This window comes from Euphorbia lathyris, chromosome 2, assembly GCF_963576675.1.
Source record: "Euphorbia lathyris chromosome 2, ddEupLath1.1, whole genome shotgun sequence".
Classification (NCBI taxonomy): Eukaryota; Viridiplantae; Streptophyta; class Magnoliopsida; order Malpighiales; family Euphorbiaceae; genus Euphorbia; species Euphorbia lathyris.
In genome coordinates this window covers 14,513,719-14,540,270 of record NC_088911.1, presented here as the reverse complement: position 1 = coordinate 14,540,270, position 26,552 = coordinate 14,513,719, and the positions used below count along the sequence as shown (strand labels likewise).

The 26,552-nt window shown below is 35.2% G+C and overlaps 2 protein-coding genes across 2 annotated transcripts; one reads left to right on the top strand and one right to left on the bottom strand.

The window, feature by feature from the left end:
* The first annotated feature begins 337 nt into the window (after positions 1-337).
* Positions 338-2,636, top strand: LOC136216783 (uncharacterized). The gene has a single exon (XM_066003343.1). It carries the CDS (start codon positions 487-489, stop codon positions 2,368-2,370), a length of 1,884 nt encoding a protein of 627 aa, XP_065859415.1. The 5' UTR covers positions 338-486; the 3' UTR covers positions 2,371-2,636.
* Positions 2,637-13,204: 10,568 nt separating this feature from the next.
* Positions 13,205-16,588, bottom strand: LOC136220493 (LOB domain-containing protein 19). Its single transcript, XM_066008311.1, has 2 exons — positions 16,176-16,588; positions 13,205-13,644 (listed from the first exon to the last, which is right to left on the bottom strand). The coding sequence occupies exons 1-2, from the start codon at positions 16,470-16,472 to the stop codon at positions 13,297-13,299; spliced, it is 645 nt and encodes a 214-aa protein (XP_065864383.1). The 5' UTR covers positions 16,473-16,588; the 3' UTR covers positions 13,205-13,296.
* Positions 16,589-26,552: the final 9,964 nt, after the last annotated feature.

The window sequence follows — 26,552 nt, the reverse complement described above, 5'->3', positions numbered from 1 at the left end:
AAAATTTCTTTCTCTAATCATCATATTTCTCTTCCGATCTTGATTTGAAACATGACATAGAATAAGGCCTAAGATCTGATTCTAATTAAAATATCTTTCTTTTCGACCGTCTTCATCTTAACACATCTTTCTCTTCAATTGTCTTCACCTCCGACCATCGTGGATTCTCTTTGCAAATTTTCTTTCCGGAATCATCATATTTCTCTTCGGATCGTGACTTGGAACGGGGTATAGGATATTGGCTAAGATCAAATTCTAATTAAAATAGTTATTAATAATTAATATATCAGTAAATTGCAAAAACAGAAATTAAAATAATAATTAGGAAAAGCTCGAATAGGGATAGAGAGGGGGAAGGGGGAAACTCTGAAATAGAAACCCTTGAGTCCTAAAATGTCAGACAGAAACTGAGCATAAACAAAGTTCAGGAAGTTACTCTGAAACCTTTCTTCTTCTTCTTCTTCTTCTTCTTCGCTAATTCGTCTGATGAATCCACAGAAAACTGAACAGCACGATCTCTTCCACAGTCATCACCATGATTTGGGACCACCGCACCAGATCATGCCCAACCACCAAACTCAATCTCACCCTTCCATTCAAGATGACCTCTCCCTTCCAGAAATTGTTCTCTTCCGTTCATCTTCGCCTGACTCACCGAGTCAATCCTCCTCTGATAACGAAGATTCCTTGACTCAATCCAATTCCAAAAGCAATGTCCCCAAGACTCTTCTCCCTCCGGCTTATATTAACCCTGACCCTCATATATCCTCCCAATTCTACACATTCAACGCCGAGTCTCACTCTCTCATGATTCGTTGTATTCTTGAGCATCGCCTTGCTACTCCTGACGAGATCCGTGCCGCTACCCCGTGTTCCGTCTTGAAATCGTGGCGGGCCGTCTGGAAGGACCGCAACGAGGACACCGCGTATGTTACCGGATGGAAGCGGATCCAGGAGAAGCTCGCAGCGCATGTGGACCATGGTTCTGGCAATGAATTCCTTTGTTTTAAGAATAATTCTCAGCAATTCGTTTCTCATATTAATCAATGGCAAGGTATTGTTATGAGCTTCCATGGGGATGCCGATTTGAAACACCTAGGGCTTAGAGAAACAATAGAGAGGATTAAACAAGTCTGGACAGTAGGAGCTAAGTTCTATGGGATTCCCGAGAGTTACATTAGGGTTTGTGTAGCTGCTTGCCCTGTTTGCTCTGCCGCTGAAGGTTCTGGTTCTAGAAACAAACGCCGTCGTTTTGAATACACTGAGTCCTTCGATGTTCCTGCTAAGGAGGTTCCCCATAGGCTACAGCAGTTGGCTGCAAAACATAAGGTTGTGCTCTGTATTAGGCAGAAGTACATTAGGTATAAGCCATTTATGGCTGAGGTTAAGGATTATGCTTGTCATAGGGCTGGTGAGCCTGTGGCGAAGAAGTCAAGGATGTTGAAGAGGGAACCTTATGCTTCTAAGAGATGTGGGTGTGGGTTTAGGATTAGGGCTATAGTGCCCATCACCAATTATAAGGAGAAGGATAAGACATTTGTGTATCAAGAAGAGGGGATGGCAGTGTTCAAATTATATGCTGTGCATTCGGGACATGAGCCAGGGCCATTGGATGGAAATGCGAGGATTATGCATCGGGTTGTTGGGCATAAAGGTAGCTTTATAATGGATCAAGAAATGGACTATGGGGTGCGTGAGGACTTGGATACTGATGGATTTGGGTTGATAGGAAAGGATGAAGGTGAAATGCAACTGTCCGTTTTGCAGCAGGTACAGGAGCTGAGAACTGAAATTGGGATGTTGGAGGGGAGATTAAGAAAAATCCCAAGTGAATTTCTGGCTTCAGTGTCACAGGAATTGTTTGATATTACTAGTAGAATTAGGGGTATAGGAGAAGACAGCTCAAAGACAATTGGTTTGCTTTCACACAAGCCTCATTCGGATGACGTGCTTGTGGGGGATGATGATTTGCCTCATTGGAGTGATCATCATGAACGTATGTATGTCAATGGCAAGGAAACAGATTTGATTGATGATGATGATGATAGTTTTGGGCGGACACTTGGAGATGTTGTTCCCTGGGACCAGATGCGGACAGATTGTAGGAGTGACAAGGATCTGATGGGCGAGCCTTGTAAACCTGAGAAGTGGTTGAAGTGCAGTGATTTTGATGAGAAGAGCATTCTTGATTGTGAGGATACTAAACTATCTAAGCCCATGAGACATGATGAAGCTATAGTGACAGATGTAGGTCTTATACCGGTTGATAGTTTCTATCAAGAGAATCCCAAATGGTATGATTCTCCGTGTGGTTTAGACTCTGGTACAGATTGTGGGGACAATGGATTCAGACATGGCGAGATTGTTTAGCTTTGGACAGCCGGTTAACCCACTCTAACATGTTCATTGAGTTTATATTATCCCAATTCATATGTTCTCATTGCTGGAAGTGGGCTGTACATGTATGTATACTGATGCTTGGAGCTTCTCACATGCTTTTAGGTACCGCTTTTGTTGTGTGTTGTTCTGTAAAGTATATGACCAATTGGGTCTTTCTGAATTCTGCACATACCTGGTTTACAACTATTAACCCATTTCTGAATTATCATAATTTTCAGATCGCTGCTTTTATACCATGTATTCAGTAATTGAAATTCTTGTATATACAGTAAAACCTCTATATAGGAATACACTTGGGATCGGGCTATTTGTATAACAATTGAGAGGTTATTACTAAATAGAGTTTGGTCATAGAGGTTATTACCAAGTTGGGACCGAGTTTTTTTTATAACAAAATAGAGGTTATTCCTATATAGAGTATTCCTATATAGAGGCTTTACTGTATCATTCCTTGCTTTTCAGTGCTAACATTGCATGATTTCTGTATGAGACTCAATTTTCGAAATATTGATGTACTGATCATGCTTTATTGCCATAACAGTGAATATGGTATATCTACCTTTTTGCGGATTGCAGTGCACATATCCATATTATCCATTAGCTTTCATAATAGACTTGATCAGTACATCAATATTTTGAAAATTGAGTGATATTTTGTCAGGATTAGGATTTCTGACAGTAAGATTAGGGCAGAAAAGATCTTAGGAGAAGAGAAGAATAGAGAAAGAAGAGAGAAGGTTAGAGAGAGATCGAGATAAACAGGGAAAAGAGAGTATTTAGAAGAAAGAAATAAAGATTTCATTAATCAATTGCATAATGAATTAGTACAGGCTCATTCTCTTAAATAGGAAAAAAGGAAAAGGAAAGTATAGCTAGGGTCCTAAATTCATGGCCCTAATAATTCTAACTTACCTTAAATCATTCTATCCATTCTAACCTACCTTAAATAAGAATAGGAAATATAACCTACCTTAAATAAGAATAGGAAATATGGCAATTCACTCTAAATAGGCCTAATAACTGCTGATGTGGCAGCAATTATGAATTCCCACAGCTGTAAACATTCCTAAATAGCATCTATTAAAGCTAAATACCACTTAATGTAAAAACAATTAACCACCTAAATAATCCCTATCTATAATCGTGACAATACTCCCCCTTTTGAAGCATTCTTGTCCCCAAGAATGTAGAAATGTGAGCTTGCCACACTGAATTTCTAAGGAGTGTCCAATGCTGCTCGTATGTCTTGTAATTTGCATCAATGAGCTTGTCTCGATTGTTTCATTTAATGGAGCTGCAATATCCATGTTCAACCTGTTGAGTCCTTGAATTATTCTTGCCTCCAGAATTGCTGCTTCCTTGCACATCATCATCACCTACATTGCTGTCCCTAAGATAAATTTTTTGCATTCATTGCTTTCTCAGTAGCTACCTCCAAGAAATGTTCTTCAGCTCGATCTATGAATGCAAACAAATCCACAATTTCTTGATCGCCATCGTTCTTTAGTTGCTCCAGGCCACTTCATCTTCACTCTAGCAACAGACCCAACTCGTCCAAATGTCCGTAGAAGAAAATTCTCATCAATAATACCATTTATTGACAAATTCATGCCAATTAAAACAACTGATAAATCTATAGACTCATTCATGCCAAAGGAAACACCCGTGATTAATTTTGAGTCATTACAACCTCCTTTTTCAGAAGGATAAGGTCTTGTCTAATGGGAGTAATGCAAGGGCTCAGAGCCTTAGCATCAATTTGAGCATTAGGAGTCGCACTCTTTGGCAAGGAAGAACCAACAAGAGCATAACTATGAGAGTAAGGAAGCCCAATTGTTTGGCCAGGGTATCAGATTGGTTTCAGGCAGAAGTTGCAGCTTGATTGGGGTGTTTTGGGTGTAAGGTGAAGTAGTTAATGGAGGTATGAATGTAGGGTTAGGTTTCTGAGTTGTTACAGGTGTTGGATTTATTTCAGCAGAGGTTATGGGGTAGGAATGGTTAGTTTGGTGCCATTGCTTTGGAGCTAGGGGAGATCTAAATGTAGGATTTGGCTTAGGAGCCTCAATCACATCCTTGAGAGGAAGGGAATCTCTGATACCAATGTTAGGATTATGATTTCTGACAGTAAGATTAGGGCAGAAAAGATCTTAGGAGAAGAGAAGAAGAGAGAAAGAAGAGAGAAGGTTAGAGAGAGATCGAGATAAACAGGGAAAAGAGAGAATTTAGAAGAAAGAAATAAAGATTTCATTAATCAATTGCATAATGAATTAGTACAGGCTCATTCTCTTAAATAGGAAAAAAGAAAAAAGAAAGTATAGCTAGCATCATAGTTATTAAAGGCGCATGGCGCACTAAGGCGCAAGGGGTTTTGGAGCCTTGGCACATGGCGCACGGCGATGGCGCGCGCCATAGCGAGACAAGACGCACTTTCAAAATTAAAAATTATAAAACTATAAAACCAACATAAAAATGCAATGAATACTTTATGCAAATATCTTAAGCATAAATAAATTTTAAAATCCAAAATAAACTCCATATTAGAAAGATATAGTTGAATAATAAATCCGTAGTGTTTTTCTTTCTACTAGACTTCTGTTGTTTCAATCAGTAGTGTTTTCTTTTTACTAGACTTCTTCTTCCTCTTATAAAATACAATGACTCTGTCACTTCCTCTTCAAATCATAAACGTACTCTGTCTCTTCCCTCTTCAAATCATAAACGTACTCTGTCTCTTCCTCCACTAATAATAAACGTATAATCTCTTCTCTTCTAATAAATGTATAATCTCTATCTCTTTTAATAACTTTTTTTTAATAAAACTGCCCCTAACTGCCAAACATTTCAGAAAAAACTGCTCCAAACTGCCAAACATTCCAGAAAACTGCCTCTAACTGCCTAGGCGTGCCTTGATGCGCCTTTGGCAACTGCTCTTGGCGCAAAATGGCGCACCAGGCGCGCGCCATGGCGATTGCGCCTCGCCATGGCGCTAAGGCCTACGCCTGGTGCGCCATGCGCCATAGGCGCCTAAGCCTTAGGCGCGCCATTAATAACCATGGCTAGCGTCCTAAATTCATGGCCCTAATAATTCTAACTTAACTTAAATCACCATATTCATTCTAACCTACCTTAAATAAGTATAGGAAATATAACCTACCTTAAATAAGAATAGGAAATATAGCAATTCACTCTAAATAGGCCTAATAACTGCTGATGTGGCAGCAATTATAATTTCCCACAGCTGTAAACATTCCTAAATAACATCTATTAAAGCTAAATACCACTTATTGTAAAAACAATTAACCACCTAATAATACCTAAATAATCCCTATCAATAATCGTGACATATTTCGACGCATTTTCATGCTGAGTCTGCCCATCATTGATGACTTTGGGTTCTGATAATTACTTTCTGTACCCCTTCTACCTAATGATCAGTCATCGGGTTTCTAGTTTATTTATGATTTGTAGGAGTAGTATTTTTTTTTCCTAGAGAAAAGATGTGCAAAGAAAATGTTCCGTAGGATTGGCTTGCCATTCCTCGTGATAGTTTATTTGAGCCTCTCTCATTGGGAGCTCATATCCCACTTCGGTTAAAGTTGTATCTAATAAAGAAAAGAGATCTTGAAATCCTCAGTGTTTTCTCTTAGTATGTTCATCAAACTAGAAGGGAAAGATTCGTAGTTATTAACGGCACGCCTAACGCCCGGCTATGGCACATGGTGCACCAGGCACAGGCCTTAGCGCCATGACACCCCCATGGCGTGGCGCAACCGCCACGTCGCGCGCCTGGTGCGCCATTTTGCGCCAAGGGCAGTTGCCAAAGGCGCGCCTTGGTGAGTTAGGGGCAGTTTTATGGGTTTTTTGACAGTCAAGTGTTCTGAAGGGTCCAAAATGAGAAAAAAAATATATTAAAAAGGAAGAGAGAGATTATACATTTGAATTAATTAGAAGAGGCAACCACAAAATCTTATTATGAGAGGAAGAAGTTTAGTAGAACAAAAACGAATTCAAACAGAAACACAGCCAAGAGAATTCAAGTTCAACATGAGTGATTAATTTGGAGAGTTTTGATGAGGAGTAGAGCTTAGGATTTAGTATTCAACTTTAGCTTTCTAACATGAGGTTTATTTTGCATTTTAAAACTTATTTATGCTTAATATTGTGATGATTTAGTATTCATTGCATTTTTATGTTAGTTTTATAGTTTTATAATTTTTTTTTTTTTTTTGGAAGTGCTCCTTGTCTCGCTATGGCGCGCGCCATCGCCGTGCGCCATGCGCCAAGGCTCTAGGACCCCTAGCGCCTTAGTGAGCCATGCACCTTTAATAACTATGGAATGATTTTCTAAATTGTGATAATCCAAATTGTGATGTTTTGTAGCATATTTGCATGATACTTCTTGAATTCTAAATATGAACACATTACACAAGCTACCAATAACGACAACTTGTGAACCTTTATCAAGCCCCTATGCAACAATACCCTGTTTTTCTTATGTGTCTCAGATGCATAAATTCAATTACATTTGCTGAAAGTGGTTGTAATGTATACGTATAACCAGGCTATATTACCATCCTGGCTTGTTTCGTTACTAGGAATAAATAAAACTTAATTGCAGTCTTATCTTGGGAGTGGCAAGCAAACTGCAATATGAAAATACTTGAAAATATTTGCTGGTTAAGTAAAGTTTTTCTCGCTTTTGAGTTTTGTAATTTTGAAGTATTTTCTCATGCAAGAATCTCCATTAGAAGGATTTGATAATGCACTAAAAGATCTTTTAAAACTTACATTGCTGGTGCTTTTGGAATGCATCCAGTGACACCTGTTGGTTACAACCTCAGGATTGGTGAGAAATTTTTTACCTTGCAGATTTATGGCTCTTTACTCAAGGTCAATATTCTGCTGTGCCCCATTTTTTGGGTGTCTTAAGATTGTCATGCATCTTTAAGTTATGAAGTGTGCAAAAGATGTTGATAGTAGCTTAATGTAGGAGTGTCAAAATGGTCTGTCTGTGTCGTGTTCATGCTATGTGATATATATTCCACATGATTATATATGATACAAGTGCCAACAAAAATAGTAATCAGGTGCAAACCTGTCGTGTCTGTTAGATATATATTGTATTTATGGTAATTATATATTGTATTTATGGTAATTATCCTATATTTATGCTATAATTAAGCCTAAATTATATTATAGGCAATTATAAATTATAGGATAATTGCCTATAATATAATCTAGGCTTAGTTATAGCATAAATATAGGATAATTACCATAAATACAATATGTAATTACCATAAATACAATATATATCTAACAGTGTCAGGTGGGTTATCTCTCTTAACCCTGTTATCGTATCAGAAATTGACAGCCTTAGTTTAATGAATGCAAGTTGTAAGTCCGGTTTGGTTTTTTAGTATCTTGTCTCTTTTTCTCACTAATCTTGTGTTGCCATGTATCCTCTGGATGAGTGGTCTAGTTAATTCTTCTGTCTTGAAGACCGTTTTCCCTTGCAAAAGAATTGATATTGGGAGGACAATGCAGATAGTGGAGCAGCATTGCCTTGAAAGTGAAAGAGGTAAGCCTGAAGACATTGTTTATTGTTTAATATGAGTAGCTAATCTTAATAGCTTTGCTTGCTGAGATTTGAAGTCTCCATAGTTGACATATCGAGATTCGATCAGAATCCTCATTTTGTGTCCAAATTCATTATATTATAAAAGGGCGGTCTGGGGCAAGCCTTCCTCTGCCAATTTTTTTGCAAGAGGCCGCTCCTAAGACTCAAACCCGTGACCGGTCACACGATAAAAATATATATCATCTTCAAGAGCAATTTTTTTCCTTTTATTTCTTCTCCTTGTATCCTTTTTATCGAATATCTTATCTTGAATGGGGTATTAATTCTTTTCCTTTTTTAATCTCTCACTTCAAATGGGGTATTAATTGTCTCGCCAACATTAGCTTTTCCCCTTTGATCTTTCCTCTTCCTATAACTAAACTATTTACCTTTCATCGTTCTTCTTACATATTCCGAGACTATAAAGCAATTTCAATGAATATGCAGGCATTTTCCTATTATTTTTGTCATCTGATAATCATATTGCCCTTCCTTGCCCTGTGAACTCCTTGTGGAAGAGCACATAGCAACTATAGGGATCCCTTGGCTGATAGGCGAGATGGGAATCTGTCCATCTGTCACCAGGTTTTGCTTATTCATATACTTTTTCACCTTTTCCAAGACTCGACAGACTTTCCCGATTTTACTAGTTTGATAACAGTGGAAGTCTTCCCTCCGCATAGTTATTAATGGCGTGCCTAGGGCGCATGGTGCACCAGGCGCAGGCCTTAGCGCCATGGGGCTGCCATGGCGAGGCGCAATCGCCATGGCGCACGCCTGGTGCGCCATTTTGCGCCAAGAGCAGTTGCCAAAGGCGCGCCTTGGCAGTTAGAGGCAGTTTTCTGGAATGTTTGGCAGTTAGGAGCTAATATGAGTAGCTAATCTTAATAGCTTTGCTTGCTGAGATTTGAAGTCTCCATAGTTGACATATCGAGATTCGATCAGAATCCTCATTTTGTGTCCAAATTCATTATATTATAAAAGGGCGGTCCGGTGCACTACGCGTCCCCGCTAAGCGAGGGTCTGGGGAGGGGTCCCACCGCAAGGGTGTACTGTGGGCAAGCCTTCCCCTGCCAATTTTTTGGCAAGAGGCCGCTCCTAAGACTCGAACCCTCGACCTCTCGGTCACACGATAAAAATATAATCATCTTCAAGAGCAATTTTTTTCCTTTTATTTCTTCTCCTTGTATCCTTTTTATCGAATATCTTATCTTGAATGGGGTATTAATTCTTTTCCTTTTTTAATCTCTCACTTCAAATGGGGTATTAATTGTCTCGCCAACATTAGCTTTTCCCCTTTGATCTTTCGTCTTCCTATAACTAAACTATTTACCTTTCATCGTTCTTCTTACATATTCCGAGACTCTATAAAGCAATTTCAATGAATATGCAGGCATTTTCCTATTATTTTTGTCATCTGATAATCATATTGCCCTTCCTTGCCCTGTGAACTCCTTGTGGAAGAGCACCATAGCAACTATAGGGAGCCCTTGGCTGATAGGCGAGATGAGAATCTGTCCATCTGCCACCAGGTTTTGCTTATTCATATACTTTTTCACCTTTTCCAAGACTCGACAGACTTTCCCGATTATACTAGTTTGATAACAGTGGAAGTCTCCCCTCCGCATAGTTATTAATGGCGCGCCTATGGCACATGGTGCACCAGGCGCAGGCCTTAGCGCCATGGGGCTGCCATGGCGAGGCACAATCGCCATGGCGCACGCCTGGTGCGCCATTTTGCGCCAAGAGCAGTTGCCAAAGGCGCATCAAGGCGCGCCTTGGCAGTTAGAGGCAGTTTTCTGGAATGTTTGGCAGTTAGGAGCAGTTTTTTCTAGAATGTTTGGCAGTTAGGGGCAGTTTTATTAAAAAAAAAAGTTACTAAAAGAGAGAGAGATTATACATTTATTAGAAGAGAAGAGATTATACGTTTATTATTAGTAGAGGAAGAGACAGTACGTTTATGATTTGAAGAGGAAGAGACAGAGTCATTGTATTTTATAAGAGGAAGAAGTCTAGTAGAAAGAAAACACTACGGATTGAAACAACAGAAGTCTAGTAGAAATAAAAACACTACGGATTTAGTATTCAACTTTATCTTTCTAATATGAAGTTTATTTTAAAATTTATCTATACTTAAAGATATTTTCATAATTTAGTATTCATGAAATGTTATGTTAGTTTTACAGTTTTATAATTTTTAATTTTGAAAGTGCGCCTTGTCTCGCTATGGCACGCACCATGCGCCAAAGCTTTAGGACCCCTTGTGCCTTTAATAACTATGCCCCTCCGGCAAAGATGATGCAGATTTTTTTCTGCTTAAACCAATTCTTTTGATGCGTTTTTTTATTTTTCTTTTTTGCTATAATGTCTTGCTACTTTTGACTCCTAAACTTGGGGCATTTGTCTTCATTTTGTTTGGTTTAATCAGCTATATATTATGTGAGCAGTTTATTACAGCTGTCAAATATGATCAAATCAATTTCATTTGTTTTTTATTTGAGCAAAATGGTTGATTCAATGCTTGGATGGTTTACAATGAAATTCAGAAATTTTGGCTCTTCATCTGGCAGCTTGAAGTAGCTTTACTCATACTTAGGGTTCAAAAAGAACATAGCGCTTTAGGAACGCTGTTGCTCGAGCGAAGGTCTTTTTTCAAATGGTTGAAAATGGGGTTATCTACGGTTGAAAAGGCTGCTATATTTATAGAAGGCAAAGATAAGATGATGAAACTCGTATGCTGGCCTGACTATACTGGGCACGGGACACGGGTTTCTTTTTTTGAAATTAGTTCTGGCACGGCTATATTGCCCCTGGTTAAGTAATAGATGGGATAATAGATTCGTATTGATAAACTTGCTGACACTGAGGTGAGAAAGATCTCACTTAGAAGATGTTTAATAACATAATTCTTTCTAATTCCTCTTTGACATTGTAGACTTATAAACACTAATTTAATCTCTCTTATTATTACAGTAAAACCTCTATATAGGAATACGCTTGGGACCGGGCTATTTATATAACAATTGGGAGGTTATTACTAAGTTTGGTAATAGAGGTTATTACCAAGTTGGAACCGAGTTTTTTTATAACAAAATAGAGGTTATTCCTATATAGAGTATTCTTATATAGAGGTTTTACTGTACCAAATAGAATATACTTTTACATATCTAATTTAAAAAGTTTAAACCTTAATTCATAAATCCCAAATTCTTGACAATATATTCTAGATCCCTAATTTATAAACTTTAATCTTTAAAAATAATGATTTTATTAGTTTGATATAATTTAAAATTATAACTTGACATAGTTGTAAATAGTTTTTCAGAAGTGAATTTCTGTGTAAATTTTCCTAATTTATAGGTGGTGTAGCATGTCTTATTTGCTTTTTAATTTGAATTTATTATTTTTATATTTACAAGTACGTGATTTTTTATTATTTATTTTTTTTATAAAAATATCATATATAATTCCATTAACTTAAAAAGTACAAATACAAAATAAAAATAAAGAGAATAAAACCTCACTTCGGTACATGCTACAACCAGTACAAGATCCACAAAGGCAATAAAATAGGTTATAAAGAGTAATAAAAACCATAAAAGATACAAATATAATAAATACAGAAATCATATCTTTTTTATAAATCGAATTCTGTTGAAAAACCACTGTAATTCATGCTTCGTAATGAGTTTACTGATGAACTTTAGTCAACAAAAGCTACTTAGTTTTGAAATGTACAATTAAGTTGAAAAAAGCAATATTAATTTCATTTGTATTTTTAATAATTTGGCAGTAGCTTTTTATATGTTTGTGATTATAAAATTTTATACTGATTTCCTATCTCTATTAGGAAAAAAAAATCACATGTATTCTTATTGAGATAACCTTATAATTGAGGTTTAGTTCCTCGTATCTACTTGGAAACATATTTAATGGAATCGAAACCTGATATATTTCCTCACGATCTCAGCTTACCTTTTTATCATTTAAATTATCTGTTCGGTCTTATTCTATTATTCAAGTGGATGCAGTGGCGAATACATGATTACTTGATTGGGGGGCTGATTTTACACGTGCGTTCGGGAAAAAAAAATTGCTAAATCGAACTTGCTTTTTTTTTTTATATATATGCGTGTTATAATTTGAATGGTCAAGAACCAATTTTAAGTATTAATGTACAATTTCTCAAAATTAAGCTAGATTTCATTTAATAGTCCTAACATGTAAAAAAATTGGATTTAGGGAGGGCTGAACATGTAAAAAAATTAAAAAATTGATTTCAGATGGCCTACCATACCAAAAAAATTAATACTTTAGATTTAAGGAGACCTACAAGGCTAAAAAAATTACAAATTTGGATTTATGGAAACCTAATAGGTCAAAAAAATTAGAAATTTGGATTTAGAAATGCCTGACAGACCAAAAAAAATTAGAAATTTGGATTTAGGGAGTACCTAATAAGTCCAACATATTGAAATTTTGAATTTTGGACAAACCTAACACGTAATGGGATATATTTTACAAAAATAAGAAATTAATTTTTTTTAATGGGAAAGACATAATAAAAATGAGTTCAAAATTGTTATGAAAATTAATTAATTAATTAATAATGGTAACATAGTTTTATAATTTTTGAAAATAAAATTTAAATAAATAAACACTTTCTAAAATAAATTGAGGTTGAGGGGAATTGAACCTATGACCTTTTAAAAAGAGACAAGTGTTTTTAACCATCTCATCTACTTTTAAATAATAAAATATTACTACATAGTGTCTATATAGATATATATTAGGGAGGGCCGAAACTACTCGTAGCCATGGTGGTTTCGGCGGCCGGAGGAGCCCGGATCCCGGGCCCACTCCTGTCTCCGCCCCTGAGTGGATGCACATTTAAATATATTTATGTCCTACATAATCCTCCCATACTGTATTTGCCACTTGTAGTGGGTACTCTGGGGTTTGGGTTTATTCATAGTCTATCTATACATGTTACGAGTAATTTTTTTAAATCTCATTCGGTTCTATATCATTTTATATAGAGTTCATGTACTTTCATTAAAGTCGGGTAACACCGGGTATACGCGAAACCCGTATTCCTACTGTTGGTCTCTATATTTAGACTTAAATTTTTGTAATAATTAGCTAAGTTTTTGAAGAGTAATAGAGAAAAAGATGGTATTACTTGGAAAACAAACAAAGTGCAAAATACACTAAAATACAGATAACTAGCTAGCTAGAGCAGTAAACATTAACAGAAAGCCAAACACTGGCTAGATTGTCTATTGACCAGAACTCGGTGCAGGCGGCTTGAATCTGACTCCGGCCGGCAGGTATCTACATACAAAATCACGAGCCAAGGCGGCGTGGAGATCTTCATTTATGTCAACAACTTGTTGATCAAATGGATTATTATTATTATTATAGGATAATTCTGTTGATAACAAGTATTGATGAGACTGTAACTGTCGTAGTTGATCATCAAATTGCATATTTGATAAGTTAGAATTATTTGATCCCATTTCTGAACTCGTCTGAGAATGGCTTTCAGCTGCTTCTGGTAGAGGGAACCGCTGCATTGTCGAAATCCAGGCCTGAATATAGGCCAACTCCGCCTGCAAATTCACCACCTATATATACAAAAACCTATCAAAATTAATAATCGCGGCATAATAATATTATTATGTGATATACATGTATTCTCCATGGTTATATAGAATATAATAAAAATGATAATCATGTCAAATGGAATATGTTATACGGTTTTTTTTTATGTAAATCATATTATCGTGTCAGAAATTGACAGTCATAAATGAATTTGGTTGCAACAATCTTTAGATTAAGGAGGTGTTTGGTTGCTCATTTTCATGCTCCTACTAAGAAAAAGTTTTAGGTGTTTGATTAATGACTTCCTGTTAACCTTTTACATTGAAAAATCAGCTTTTTACTGTAACAGTAAATAACAACAAACAGTAGTAGCAACACAGTACGTAAAATAAACGGATACTGAGACTTAAAAACATGTGAATGTGAATGTAAAGACTTTAGGATATAGTAAGATTTTGCCAAATTAGGAAAACAAACAAACACATGGGTAGGACCCACAATATTATCCATGCAACTCTTTTCATTAATTTTTATTAATTTCTTGCTAATTTTAATTAATTATTATCAAAATCAGATAATTATAAATTGAATGCAATTGAAGTCATACCAGATTACAAGAAAGGTCGATCAACAAAAGTCAAATCAACAAATATATATATAATTCAATATTTCTCGAGCTTCTAAATTTTTTTGCTCTTATATTACATATACACCTCTAGCATTATTTTCCTTGTAATACGACTCTCTATTTAATAAATTAATTTATTATTTAGTACCAACAATCCAAATTTATAAATCACTTTACTATTTTAGTATGTCCAATATTATAAAAACTACTCCTTATTTATTATGCATTAAAAATTTAGAGAAATATATATAAAAAATGTGGTACTTTTTATTTGTAGAAGAAGTCATGTCGGTTAGAAAAATAATAATTAAATAACATAATTTATAACATCATCAAATCAATATAAAAGTCAATATAAGAGCGTTTGTCATTATTTTTTCAGATCCTAAAAGTAATTTTCCTAGTTATAAACAACATTAAATGGAAAAACCTACAATTTGTAGTTTTTGTAGAAACAACTTATCAAAAAAGCTGATATTAAATTTTTAAGACAAAAATATTTATAACTTCAAATATTATTTAATATTATATATTTTTTATTTCTTGATTTTTCAAACTTTTATTAGGTTTTTAACAAACACTCATATCTCTCGTAACGGCTTAAAGCACTTTTTGGCCCCTAACCTATCCAAAATTTATGCATTTGGCCCCTCATCTATTATTTGGTCACATTTGACCCTTTACCTATCAAATTAGATAAAATTCAACCCATATTGAATGGAAAATTAACTTTGTTAGAAAATTAACAGCAGTCATCAATATAAAAACGACACATGACACATGAATAAAATTAATTTTCAACTAGAGATGGTAATAGTAACTATTTTACACAGTAAAAAAAATCCTAAAAACTTTTCTAGTGTTCCGATAGAGTGAAAATTAATTTTATTTATGTGTCATGTGTCATTTTTGTATTGGTTACCTCCGTTAATTTTCCAACATAGTTAATTTTTCATTCAATATGGGTTGGATTTTATCTAATTTGATAGGTTAGAGGCCAAATATGACCAAATAATAGGTCAGGGGCCAAATGCACAAATTTCGGATAGGTCAGGGGCCAAAAAGTGTTTTAAGCCCTCTCATAACACATAAGATCAAAAAATAAAAATATCTCTCATAACACTTTCCTCACTTTTCCCCACAACAAGTATTGTTGGCCGTAACTATTAACAATACCAAATTGGCTCTAAGTTATCACGTTATTAAAATCTAACACCGTTCGTCAAAAAGAATTTATCTCTTGCAAATAAAAATATCACATTCCGCTGTTGATAAACTACAATGATTTTTTTTTATATTTTCTCTAAAAATCAACTTGGGATTACATATATTCTACCAATCCCAGTATAAATATTGTTGAAAATTTGTGATAATTTAATACTCATTCACTTATATTAGTAAATTAGAAAAATTGTATGTAAGAAGTTGTAACTTAATTATATATTTGTCTTAATTCATAGTGCAATATAAAAATGTGGAAGTATATTTTAAGATGAAGTTATCATGAGTTTGACGCAATTAATATTTGTGGAAAACCCACCACCCCAAATTATGAGAAAATAAGTTACTTGCACTCAATTTCATTACTGTATGGAAAAAGACCAAAACCCTAGCTACTGTTTCAAAACTTGTCCTAACTTCTGACTACCTTGACCAACATAACTCACTAACCTTGTAAAACTAACAGTAATATACCCATTTTTTTTACATCTACAGTACTCTCATGAAATGAAAAATTGTAGAAATTAAATCCATTTTATCACCTGAAAAAAAGAATAAGGTTGATATTTTGATTCACATGTGTTTGAGACCGATTAAGTTTGGCTTGAGTAGTTAAGTAACTCAAGTTGTTTTAAGTGATCTCATTTTCGAGTTCTACTGAAACGAGTAATTACGAAGAGAAAAAGATGAATGAGAATGAAGTACCTGTTGTTGAAGGGTGAAGAGGTGGCCAACGCATCCATAAACAGGATCTCGAACCCTAGCTAAAGCTTCGTAACAAAGAGTAACCACGGCGTCAAGGCGTTTATTAGGCGGAATACGGAGGAGGAGCTTGGAAGCATTGCTAGCTCCGAACACTTTGTGAACTGCAGCAAAGTTAGCTGCTCCTTGTTCAGCATCAAAGTAAGGTGCAAATATGCATCCTTTCACACATTTTCTCCTTAAGAATTTACAAGCACCACATGGCCCTATTCCTCCATTGTTGTTCATTTCAGAGCTCATCTTACTTCGTTCTTTTGATCTAGAAGATATGATCTACTTCTCTTTCTAAGTGTTTGTGTTTGTGTTTGAGGAAGGAGCAAAGAGAGAAAGAAAGGGTATTTAATTAGAGAAAGAAATAGAGATAGTTAAGAATAGCCTTTTGGTGGTAAGGTCATATGAAAGGACTTTCTTTTCTTTTCTTTTATTCTATATAGGGGTATGGTCAAAACAATAGTTTTTTTACTTGTATTTACTTTTCACATCTAACTTTGGTGTCTCCATGGTTTAAACTACTAGATGTTTATTATTTATCGTTGTTACTTTTCAACAAGAGAAATTTTAGTATATGCCGGACGTATGAATAACATGATGACACGTTATATATTTTAGGATCCAGAATTTTATATAAATAATTAAGTAAAATATATTTAATTAGTTAATTACACATGTTAATATTTTGATTAATTTATCACGTTTCATTAAATTGTTTGTCTAAGACATGAATGATGTGCCAAGTCGGACGTTTAGTAAAATTTCTCTATCAACACGTGTTGTCTGAATGATGACCGACAACTCGCTTTTAGAGATCCGTAAATCTTGCACAGAACAATATTGGTGCGGTGAGCATGAAACCGAGATTTCCTAATGACTTCATCCATCTAATGACTGCAATTATTGATGGCGATTCTGGCAATGAGAGATGGAACTGTGTAGGGATCCTCTAGAGTTAAAAAGCCTCTAGAGTTGGTGGAGTTGTAATCTCAACCATTAATTGCAACATTAATGGATGAGATTTAATTGATAAATTTTAATATTTAACTAGTCATTTATTGATCAATCAAATCTCATCCATTCATTTTGTAATTAATGATTGAGATGCATATAACTCCACCAACTCTAGAGAATTTCAACTCTAGAGGATCTCTAGCCGATGGAACTCACCATCCTCTAGGGCTGCAACCTGTGCACTGTTTCCAACTCTAAGGCCGACTTTACCTTATGCCAAAACTCTTTTATTCTTTAAACTTCGATTTGAACAAATGTAAGATCCACATTCGGTATCTAATATATATGATGTGGGAACAGACCTGTTGATTTCTATCACATGGAATTCCGATGTGAAAGCCCGACTTTCACTCTTTTCAAGCTCTTCAAAGTTTAAAAGGGTTTTCCCTTATGCAATAGTCTAGCTCATTGTTGTCGAAGATATATGTTGTTTTGGGAACCATTCCTTTGGGCTCTAAGCCTTGGTATATCCTTCTAAAAGGATAGATCGCTTATTAGTTCGGTTATTATTTGCAGTCATTTTATATCTACACGTAGAAAAAGGGTTAATTAATTCAAAGGAATTCGTTTCTCCAACTAAAATGAGTTAGAATCCCAAATCATGTTAATTTTTGTGATTTTTTAGTGGTCTGAAATCCCTATGTGTCTCGACTTAATCAATTGTTGGCTTGTACACCCAAGTCTTAGTTGGTTGGGTAGGAAACTCACTTACGATTGCAACATGTGGAACTCTCGGTTTGGAGGGATAAATCTTTAGGATTTTGGCACATCCCATCCTATGCTTAGGGTTAGGGTCAGCCCGAGGTCTATATTAATTCAAACCACCAAATCAATATTAAGATGTATCCAATACCCTTACCTCATGAAGATAACTCGAATGCACCCGACTTTAGCATGTCCCTTGTTCGGAATGATCGTTGTCGTTGTCTTGATAAGGTCCATATATGGGAAGAATTTAAGCACTTACTATTTTGGGATTAATTTTAATTTTGCTTAATTAAGCGGATTATATGGTCTATGGAATAAGTGTACAAATAATAAAGCAATATGTATAAATATATAGTAAATAGCAAGTGATAGTATGTTGGGTGTTCATAGTAAAACCTATTGTAAAAATTATGAACTTTTACAAAGGAAAAACTTAAAGTATTTAGGGGATGTTTGGTTGCTTATTTTTATATCCATGTTTGCCTTTTCACTTTAAAATTGAGAGTTTCAGGTGTTTCGATTAGGTACTTCTGTTTGTATTTTATACCTGAAAAATAGGATTTTACAAAAGCAGAGAATCTCCGTTTTTTGGAAAATCGGTTTTTGTTAACAGCAACAGCAAACAGTATATAAAACAAACTCCTTCACCAGGCCTAAAAATGTTAAGATGGAAAGTTAATGGGTAAAATTTTGTTAAAGTAAAATGTTAAGATAGAAAGTTAAAATTTGGATAATATCATAGGGCTAAAAATGTAATTTACCGGATTGGTATATATGAGTTAATGGGGAGAGAGAAAGTAGTAGTAGAAACTTTAAAGGCACGGCAAGGTGAAAGAGAAAGATAGCGTGAAGCAAAGAGTGACAAATATGAAGTTCCTAATTCCGACCGCCGCAGTTACGGCCACGTGGGACAAACATCCTTTCTTCTATTCACTGTCACTTCCTTCTTTCCTTTTTCATGTTTTCCCCCATTCTTTCACCACTTACCCGACGGGACGGCGACGTTTAGTTTCAGTACTAAAATAAACACTCTGATCTGATTTTGCATATTCGTGAAAACGTTATCGTGTTTTTAAAGTTCACAATTATGGATTTGAGGTAGGTATGGATGAGATCACTTTGGTTTGATTCCAAGATTTCAAAATCTTCCCAAATAAAAGTCAACTATACATGATCTTGTTTGGTTCCTCCGTTTGTTTCTATTTTTCGGAATTATTTTTTATTCGATATTAAATAAGAAATAGAAACTTTTTGGTCGAAATAACTGTTTTTTTTGTTAGAAAAAACAACTAATGTCTATTGTCTGTCATCAACATCAAACAATAAACAATAAACAGCTTACAACAATAGCAAACAACAAATAAAAACATCTGAAACAAATAGACCCTTAGTCTCATGATTTAAGCAATTTTTTGTTAGAAAACCGACTTATATCAAATCAGATTTATAACTAGATCATGTGTTATTTGATTCAATCAAATGACTCAGATTGATCGGACCAGAAAATGTTATATACATATATATATATATATAGACGGTTCCAGTATTTTAGAAACTCTAGGATTCCATACTCTATTTTTTAAAAATTTAAATTTAATATAAATGAAATATAATTAATTATTGACTCAATAAAAAGAATCGATTTAGAAATCAAATTTTTTTGGCAATTTGCAAAGAACGAAACAATTGATTGTTATATTAAAAATAAATTTATCCCTATGATTATTGAGTGAAAATTGATTTAACCTTTATATAAAAAAAAAATCTAATTTCAAGCCTTATTATTGAACGATGAGTTTTTGTTTCGTTTGCAATTTTATAGTATTTTGGCTATCCTTCAACCTCTAGCATTTTGACCACGTAATAAAACTTTTTTGTTACCGAAAAAACTTCATTATCCATTAATGACGTTGTAATAGTATTTTCTAGTAAATCTTAGGATTAAAATTATACTATTTTAGATGTAGATGCTAAATTTGCTTTCCTTAAATAAATATATGACTCAATTTGTACACATCTCTATTATTGTTAAGAGAAAAGTGTGAAATAAATTTTGAAGCCTCTATTATTCTATTATTGTTAAGAGACGACGACTAACATAAATGAGACAATTTGTATTATGGTTATCACTTTTCAATTCCATTTAGTGGAACGTATTTTTATTTTTCTATATATAAATACTATTAAATTCATATATGATTAATAACTAATTATTTAAAAAGTAGTTTTCAACCATTGAAATTTCAATAATAATTATTGTATTATAATTGAAATTAATTTTAAACTTTATAAAGAAAAAGTACAACTTTTTTAGATAAGGGGCGCTCCCAAACGGGAAGCCCTAAGCTGCCACCCTTGCCGTATATTTATTTAAAATTATAAATCAACTATTTATCATTTGGAAATTTCAACAGTAATAAACTCCATTGATTTATTACCACCATATTTTAATATAATTATAACAATCTTTGCTTCAAACTATTACTATTTCAAAACTGATTATAAAAGTAATAAAAATTAAAATTCAAAAGTTTTTTTAGAAGTAATGGTTATTTTTTTCCTCTTTTCTTTTTTTAATTAATTTTTTAAAAATATAAAAACTGAGATCATCTCGGATCTCGATTGGACCGCCAGATCCCAGGTTCTTATTGGACTGTTGAAAATTAACAAATCTAACAAGATCCAAAGCGGAGATCTAGTTGGTTCCTTATTCGATCGGTCTGATCCGCTAATCTGAGACTTATAACATTATATTAAAGATTCAGTTTGGTTTAAACAAAGAAGCACTTTATCTAATTTTGAACTTTTTTATTCGAATATTGCGTACAATTAAAAAATTCATGATAAACGTTTAAACAACTAGGGGTAAACAACTAGGGGTGTAAACGAGTTTTGGTAGTTCACAAACTATTCGAGCTCGGCTTGGGGAAAGCTCGATTAAAGTTCGATTCGATAGGGCTCGACTCGAGTTCGGGATCGGTTCGTGCACTAATGAGCTGAGTCTGAGCTTCCTCAGGTTCGATTCAAAAACTCGCGAGCATGCTCGATTATTTTTAATTACTATAAATATTTCATTGGTTATTATTGGTTTTTATCACAATTCACAACTCAAATAAGATTTAACCCAAAAAAATGATACAAAAAAACTGAGATATTTGACTTTTTAGCTATAAATTAATAAGGAACAAAATACATTACAACTTTTAATATATATTTCATTGTTTGAAATTTTTCTCCGACTTTGTGTTTTCCGACCACAAGTACCATCTACTATTCTAGAATCTCAACAATAACATGATTATTTTTCTTTATAAATATTTTAAACTTATACAGAGTATGTTATAAAGATTTTTTTATTATCTAAGCTACTTTTTTTATGCATTTATGATAAATTTGGTTAAAGCTCGGCTCGGTCAAAACTCGGCTCGAAAGGACTTGGCTCGAGATATTAACGAGCGAATACCGAACCTACCTAGGGTTCGGCTCGTTTACACTCAACAAATTCCTAAAATCTCAAAGTTTATTTTAGTACTTTGTACTTTATAAATTATAATATTGGAATAGTCTAGTGCTTAATGTGGTGCAGAGTCTGCAGAACAGTGTTATATTTTTAAGGAGATGAAATTACTCTTTTGTGGCAGTAGGAATATTTGAATGAAATTGCTTTTTCTTCTTCTTCTTGATGTGCGTTGCGTTCAAAATAAATCTTTCTCCAGTTTTCGGGCTGCACCATCACTGTGTTTGGAAAGTTTGTCTTTCTTGTACATGTCATGATATTACATCACCTCAAAACTCTTTGATAGAGTTCCAAGAATAATTTTCATTCGGGGGATGAAAAAATGCCCTTAAATTTTAAAACAGTGAAATTTTATCTTTAAATTTGACAGTTAATAATAATTTTACGTGTAACATTGACTGGTTGAATCAATTTGAAAAAGAATTCATCAAACTATCAAACTATTTTATCAGGCACATGCGAGTCATTTTATTACGAATGAAAAAAAGATATAAGGTGCAAAAATATCCTAACATTTACGGTTATAAGCAATTTTACCCTTAACGTCTGAAATTGTGGAACTTTATCCCTAACGCCGGCAGTCAAGCGTGTTATATTTTGATCTCAACATCTAACAACTTTTAGGTGGTTAAGAGTTAGTTATATTTGTGTATAAATAACGAGTTAGTTGAGTTGTAAAAATATAGAATACTTTTACTGAAAAACAGAGAAAGAGATAGAATTAGAGAGAATTCTTATTGAGAGCAAGGGATAGGAATTCAGGGATAAATCTAGGGTTTCTCATGTTCGTATTGATTGTTTGCATAATCGTTGATAGTGAAGATCAGAGGCTGGAGTAGGTTTTTATAACCGAACTAGGGTAAAAAGCTTGCGTGTTCTTTCTTTTTCGTTGATTTGTTATCTTGATTCATTGATTATTTCCAACTGCAATTCACCAAGAAGAGTCTGGGTAATTGGAAAATTACAACAATTGGTATTAGAGCCTCTTTCAATCATCAAGATCAATCAAGATGGTTCTCACGCGAGTTGAAGTTGAGCGCTTTGATGGAAAAGGCGATTTCTCATTATGGCGAACAAGAATGAAGGCGGTGCTAGTTCAGATGAAGATCGCAAAGGCTTTTCAAGGCGAAAAAGAACTACCAGAGACCTTATCTGCAACAGAAAAACAGGACATTCTTGATATGGCATACAACACGCTGATTCTACATCTTGGAGATAAAGTCATGCGAGAAGTTTCAAAAGAAAAAACTGTTGCTGGTGTCTGGACCAAACTCGAATCGCTGTACATGACGAAATCTCTCACCAACCGGGTCTACCAGAAAGGAAAACTCTTTTCCTTCAAGATCCAAGAAGACAAGCTGATATCTGAAGCCTTGACGAGTTCAATAGAATTATCATCGACTTAGCAAATCTGGAAATTATAGTGGAAGATGAAGATCAAGCCGTAATAATCCTGAATGCTCTTCCCAAATCGTATTCTAATTTTGTTGAAGCACTAAAGTATGGAAAAGACACTCTCAGCCTTGAAGATGTCCAGGTGGCTCTCAAGAACAGAGAATTGGAATCAAAGCCTGATAAGAAGACTGTTGCTGAAGGCCTGATTATCCAGGGCAAGAAATCCAAGAAGCATTAGAAATCGAAACACAAGAATAAAGACAGGTCCAAAACTAAATCTAATACTGATAACGATTTTCCTTTCAAGTGTTATCATTGTCACAGGGAAGGACACATGAAGAAAGATTACCCGGATAGAGACAAGCAATTCCCCAAACCAGGAACCCAAGGGAAGGCATCCATTGCAGAAGAGGGATATGACATTGCTGAGGCACTAACTGTCTCTCAAGAAGACTCAACGGAGGCATGGGTTCTTGATAGTGGCTGCACATACCACATGTCTCCAAATAAGGATTGGTTTCAAGACTTACGTTTGGAAGATGGGGGATCAGTCCTTCTAGGCAACAACAAGGCCTGCAAGGTCAAAGGAATAGGTAACATTCGTATAAAAATGTACAATAGAATCACCAAGACTCTCACTAATGTAAGATATATTCCTGACTTGAAGAGAAACTTGATTTCTCTAGGAACCCTAGACAATCAAGGTTATTGCTTCAAATCAGAAAATGGTGATTTAATTGTCTCTAAAAATTCTAACATTGTCTTGAAAGGTGTAAGAACGAATGGTTTATATTTCTTAAAAGGCACTACTGTTGTTGGATCTGTTAATCTTGTTGACAGGGATAAGATGACAAGGTTATGGCACTTAAGGCTTGGCCACGTGAGTGAGAAAGGGATAAATGAACTAGACAAGAAGGGATGTTTTGGAGGAACAAGACTCGGCAAAATGGAGTTTTGTGAAGATTCTATCTATGGCAAAGCTGCCAGGAACAAATTTCCTAAAGCCGTACATCGAACTGAAGGCATTCTTGATTATGTACACTCAGACTTGTGGGGTCCTGCTAGAGTGTCATCACATGGTGGGAGTAAATACTACATGTCCATCATAGATGACTACTCTAGAAGATTATGGGTGTACATACTCAAGCATAAGAGTGATGCCTTTGCCAGTTTTAAGACTTGGAAAGCCCAAGTTGAAACTCAAGCTGGCAAGAAAGTCAAGAGGTTAAGAAAAGATAATGGTCTTGAGTTTTGTGCTGATGTTTTCAATGAATTTTGTAGGGTTGAAGGGATTCAGAGACATCTCACTGTTGTTCACACCCCGCAGAAAAATGGCCTTGCCGAGAGGTTTAATAGAACAATCATGGAGAGAGTTAGGTGCATGCTGATACATGCTAAACTAACTCACTCCTTTTGGGCTGAAGCTGTAAAGACAGCCTGTTACCTGATTAATAGGTGCCCATCCACTGCAATAGGACTCAAGACACCAATGGAAATGTGGTCTGACCATCCCACTGACTACTCAAGACTGAAAGTCTTTGGTTGTACTGCCTATGCTCATGTTAAGCAAGGCAAGTTGGATCCCAGGGCACTCAAGTGCATTTTCATTGGTTATCCTGATGGGATCAAGGGATACAAACTATGGTGTCTTGAGCCAGGATATAAAAAATGTTTAGTAAGTAGAGATGTCACTTTTAATGAGTTTGATTTTCAGGATAGGACAACAAATGAGGAAACAGACTCATTTTCTAAGCAGGAAGAAACTCAAGGTACTCAAGTTGAGGTGGAGCTTCAACCTCAGCTAGAACCACTTGTAGTAGATCCAAATCCTGAAGATACTGTAAACCAAACTCCTGAGGATCATCAAAATCATCTTGATGAGGAACCTGATCATCAACACAATATTGCTGACTATAATTTAGTGAGGGATAGGGAAAGAAGAATATCCAAACCAACACAAAGATTTGGATATGACTTAATTGCTTATGCTTTTATGACTGCTTCTGTTTTGCTAGAAGAAGAACCAAGACACTTCAGGGAAGCTGTTATGAGCAAACACGGGGAATCTTGGAAAATAGCAATGGAAGAAGAGCTAGCCTCACTAAAGGAAAATGAGACTTGGACCGTGGTTGACAGGCCTCATAACAGGAAAATCATAGGTTCCATATGGATTTTCAAAATAAAAGAAGGGATACCAGGAATTGAAGCTCCCAGATTCAAAGCAAGACTTGTTGCCAAGGGCTTCTCCCAAAGAGAAGGCGTACATTATAATGAGATCTACTCACCAGTGGTTAAACACAGGTCAATTAGAACTATCTTATCTCTTGTTGCTTATTTTGACTGGGAATTGGAACAGATGGATGTCAAGACTGCATTCCTCTATGGAGATCTTGATGAAGTCATTTACATGCAACAACCAGAGGGATATGAAGTTGGGGACAAGCTGAACAAAGTATGTTTACTCCACAAATCACTGTATGGTCTTAAGCAATCTCCTCGACAATGGTATCTCAATTTTGATGAATTCATGATTGAACATAGGTTTAATAGAAGTGAATATGATTGGTGTGTGTACTTCAAATGCATAAATAAAAGGACCATGATATATTTGTTGCTTTATGTCGATGATATACTAATTGTTTGTCAAGATAAGTATGAAGTGAACAGGCTTAAGGAGCAGCTTAGGAAGAGATTTCAAACAAAAGACCTTGGACCATCTAGAAGGATTTTAGGGATGGAGATTGTTAGAAACAGGAAATGCAAGAAGTTATGCTTATATCAGAAAAACTACTTGTGCAAGGTTTTAGATAAGTTTAAAATGGAATTTTCAAAAGCTGTAACAACTCCAATACCTCAACACTTCAAGCTGTCAAATACTCAACAGCCTACTACTAGTGAAGACAAAAATTATATGTCAAAGGTTCCATATGCTAGTGTCGTGGGAAGCCTCATGTTCTCCATGATATGTTCAAGACCAGATTTGGCCTATGCAATCAGCCTGGTTAGCAGATTCATGGCTAATCCCGGGAAGGAGCATTGGAATGCAGTTAAGTGGATACTCAGGTATCTAAGAGGCTCTTTAAACTATGGTATTATGTATGGAAACTGTGAAACTGACCATGTACAGGTAGAAGGATTCGTAGACTCTGATCATGCAGGAAGTATTAACACAAGAAAGTCTTTGACTGGTTATGTGTTCAAAGTGTGTGGTGGAGTTGTGAGTTGGAAGTCCTGTCTACAGTCAGTAGTAGCATTATCTACAACAGAGGCAGAATACATGGCAATCACAGAAGCTATGAAAGATGCACTCTGGATGAAGGGGCTAGTTGCTGAATTAGGATTTAATCAAGAACATGTCACAATTTACAGTGACAGTCAAAGTGCTCTTCATTTAGCAAAGCACCAAGTTTTTCACGAAAGATCGAAGCACATAAATGTGAAGTTTCATTTTGTTAGAGACGTGGTGAACTCAGGAAAAGTGAAGATGCTGAAAGTTCCAACTGAAGAAAATCCTGCTAATATGCTGACTAAAGCTTTACCCGGTGGCAAGTTTGGACACTGCGTAAAGATGCTGCACATCAGGGATTTTCAAGAGTTAGAGTCCTAGTCTGTTAGGTCTGATCTTTACTAGATGATACGAAGATGTTGTTGATCAAGGTGGAGAATTGTTATATTTTGATCTCAACATCTAACAA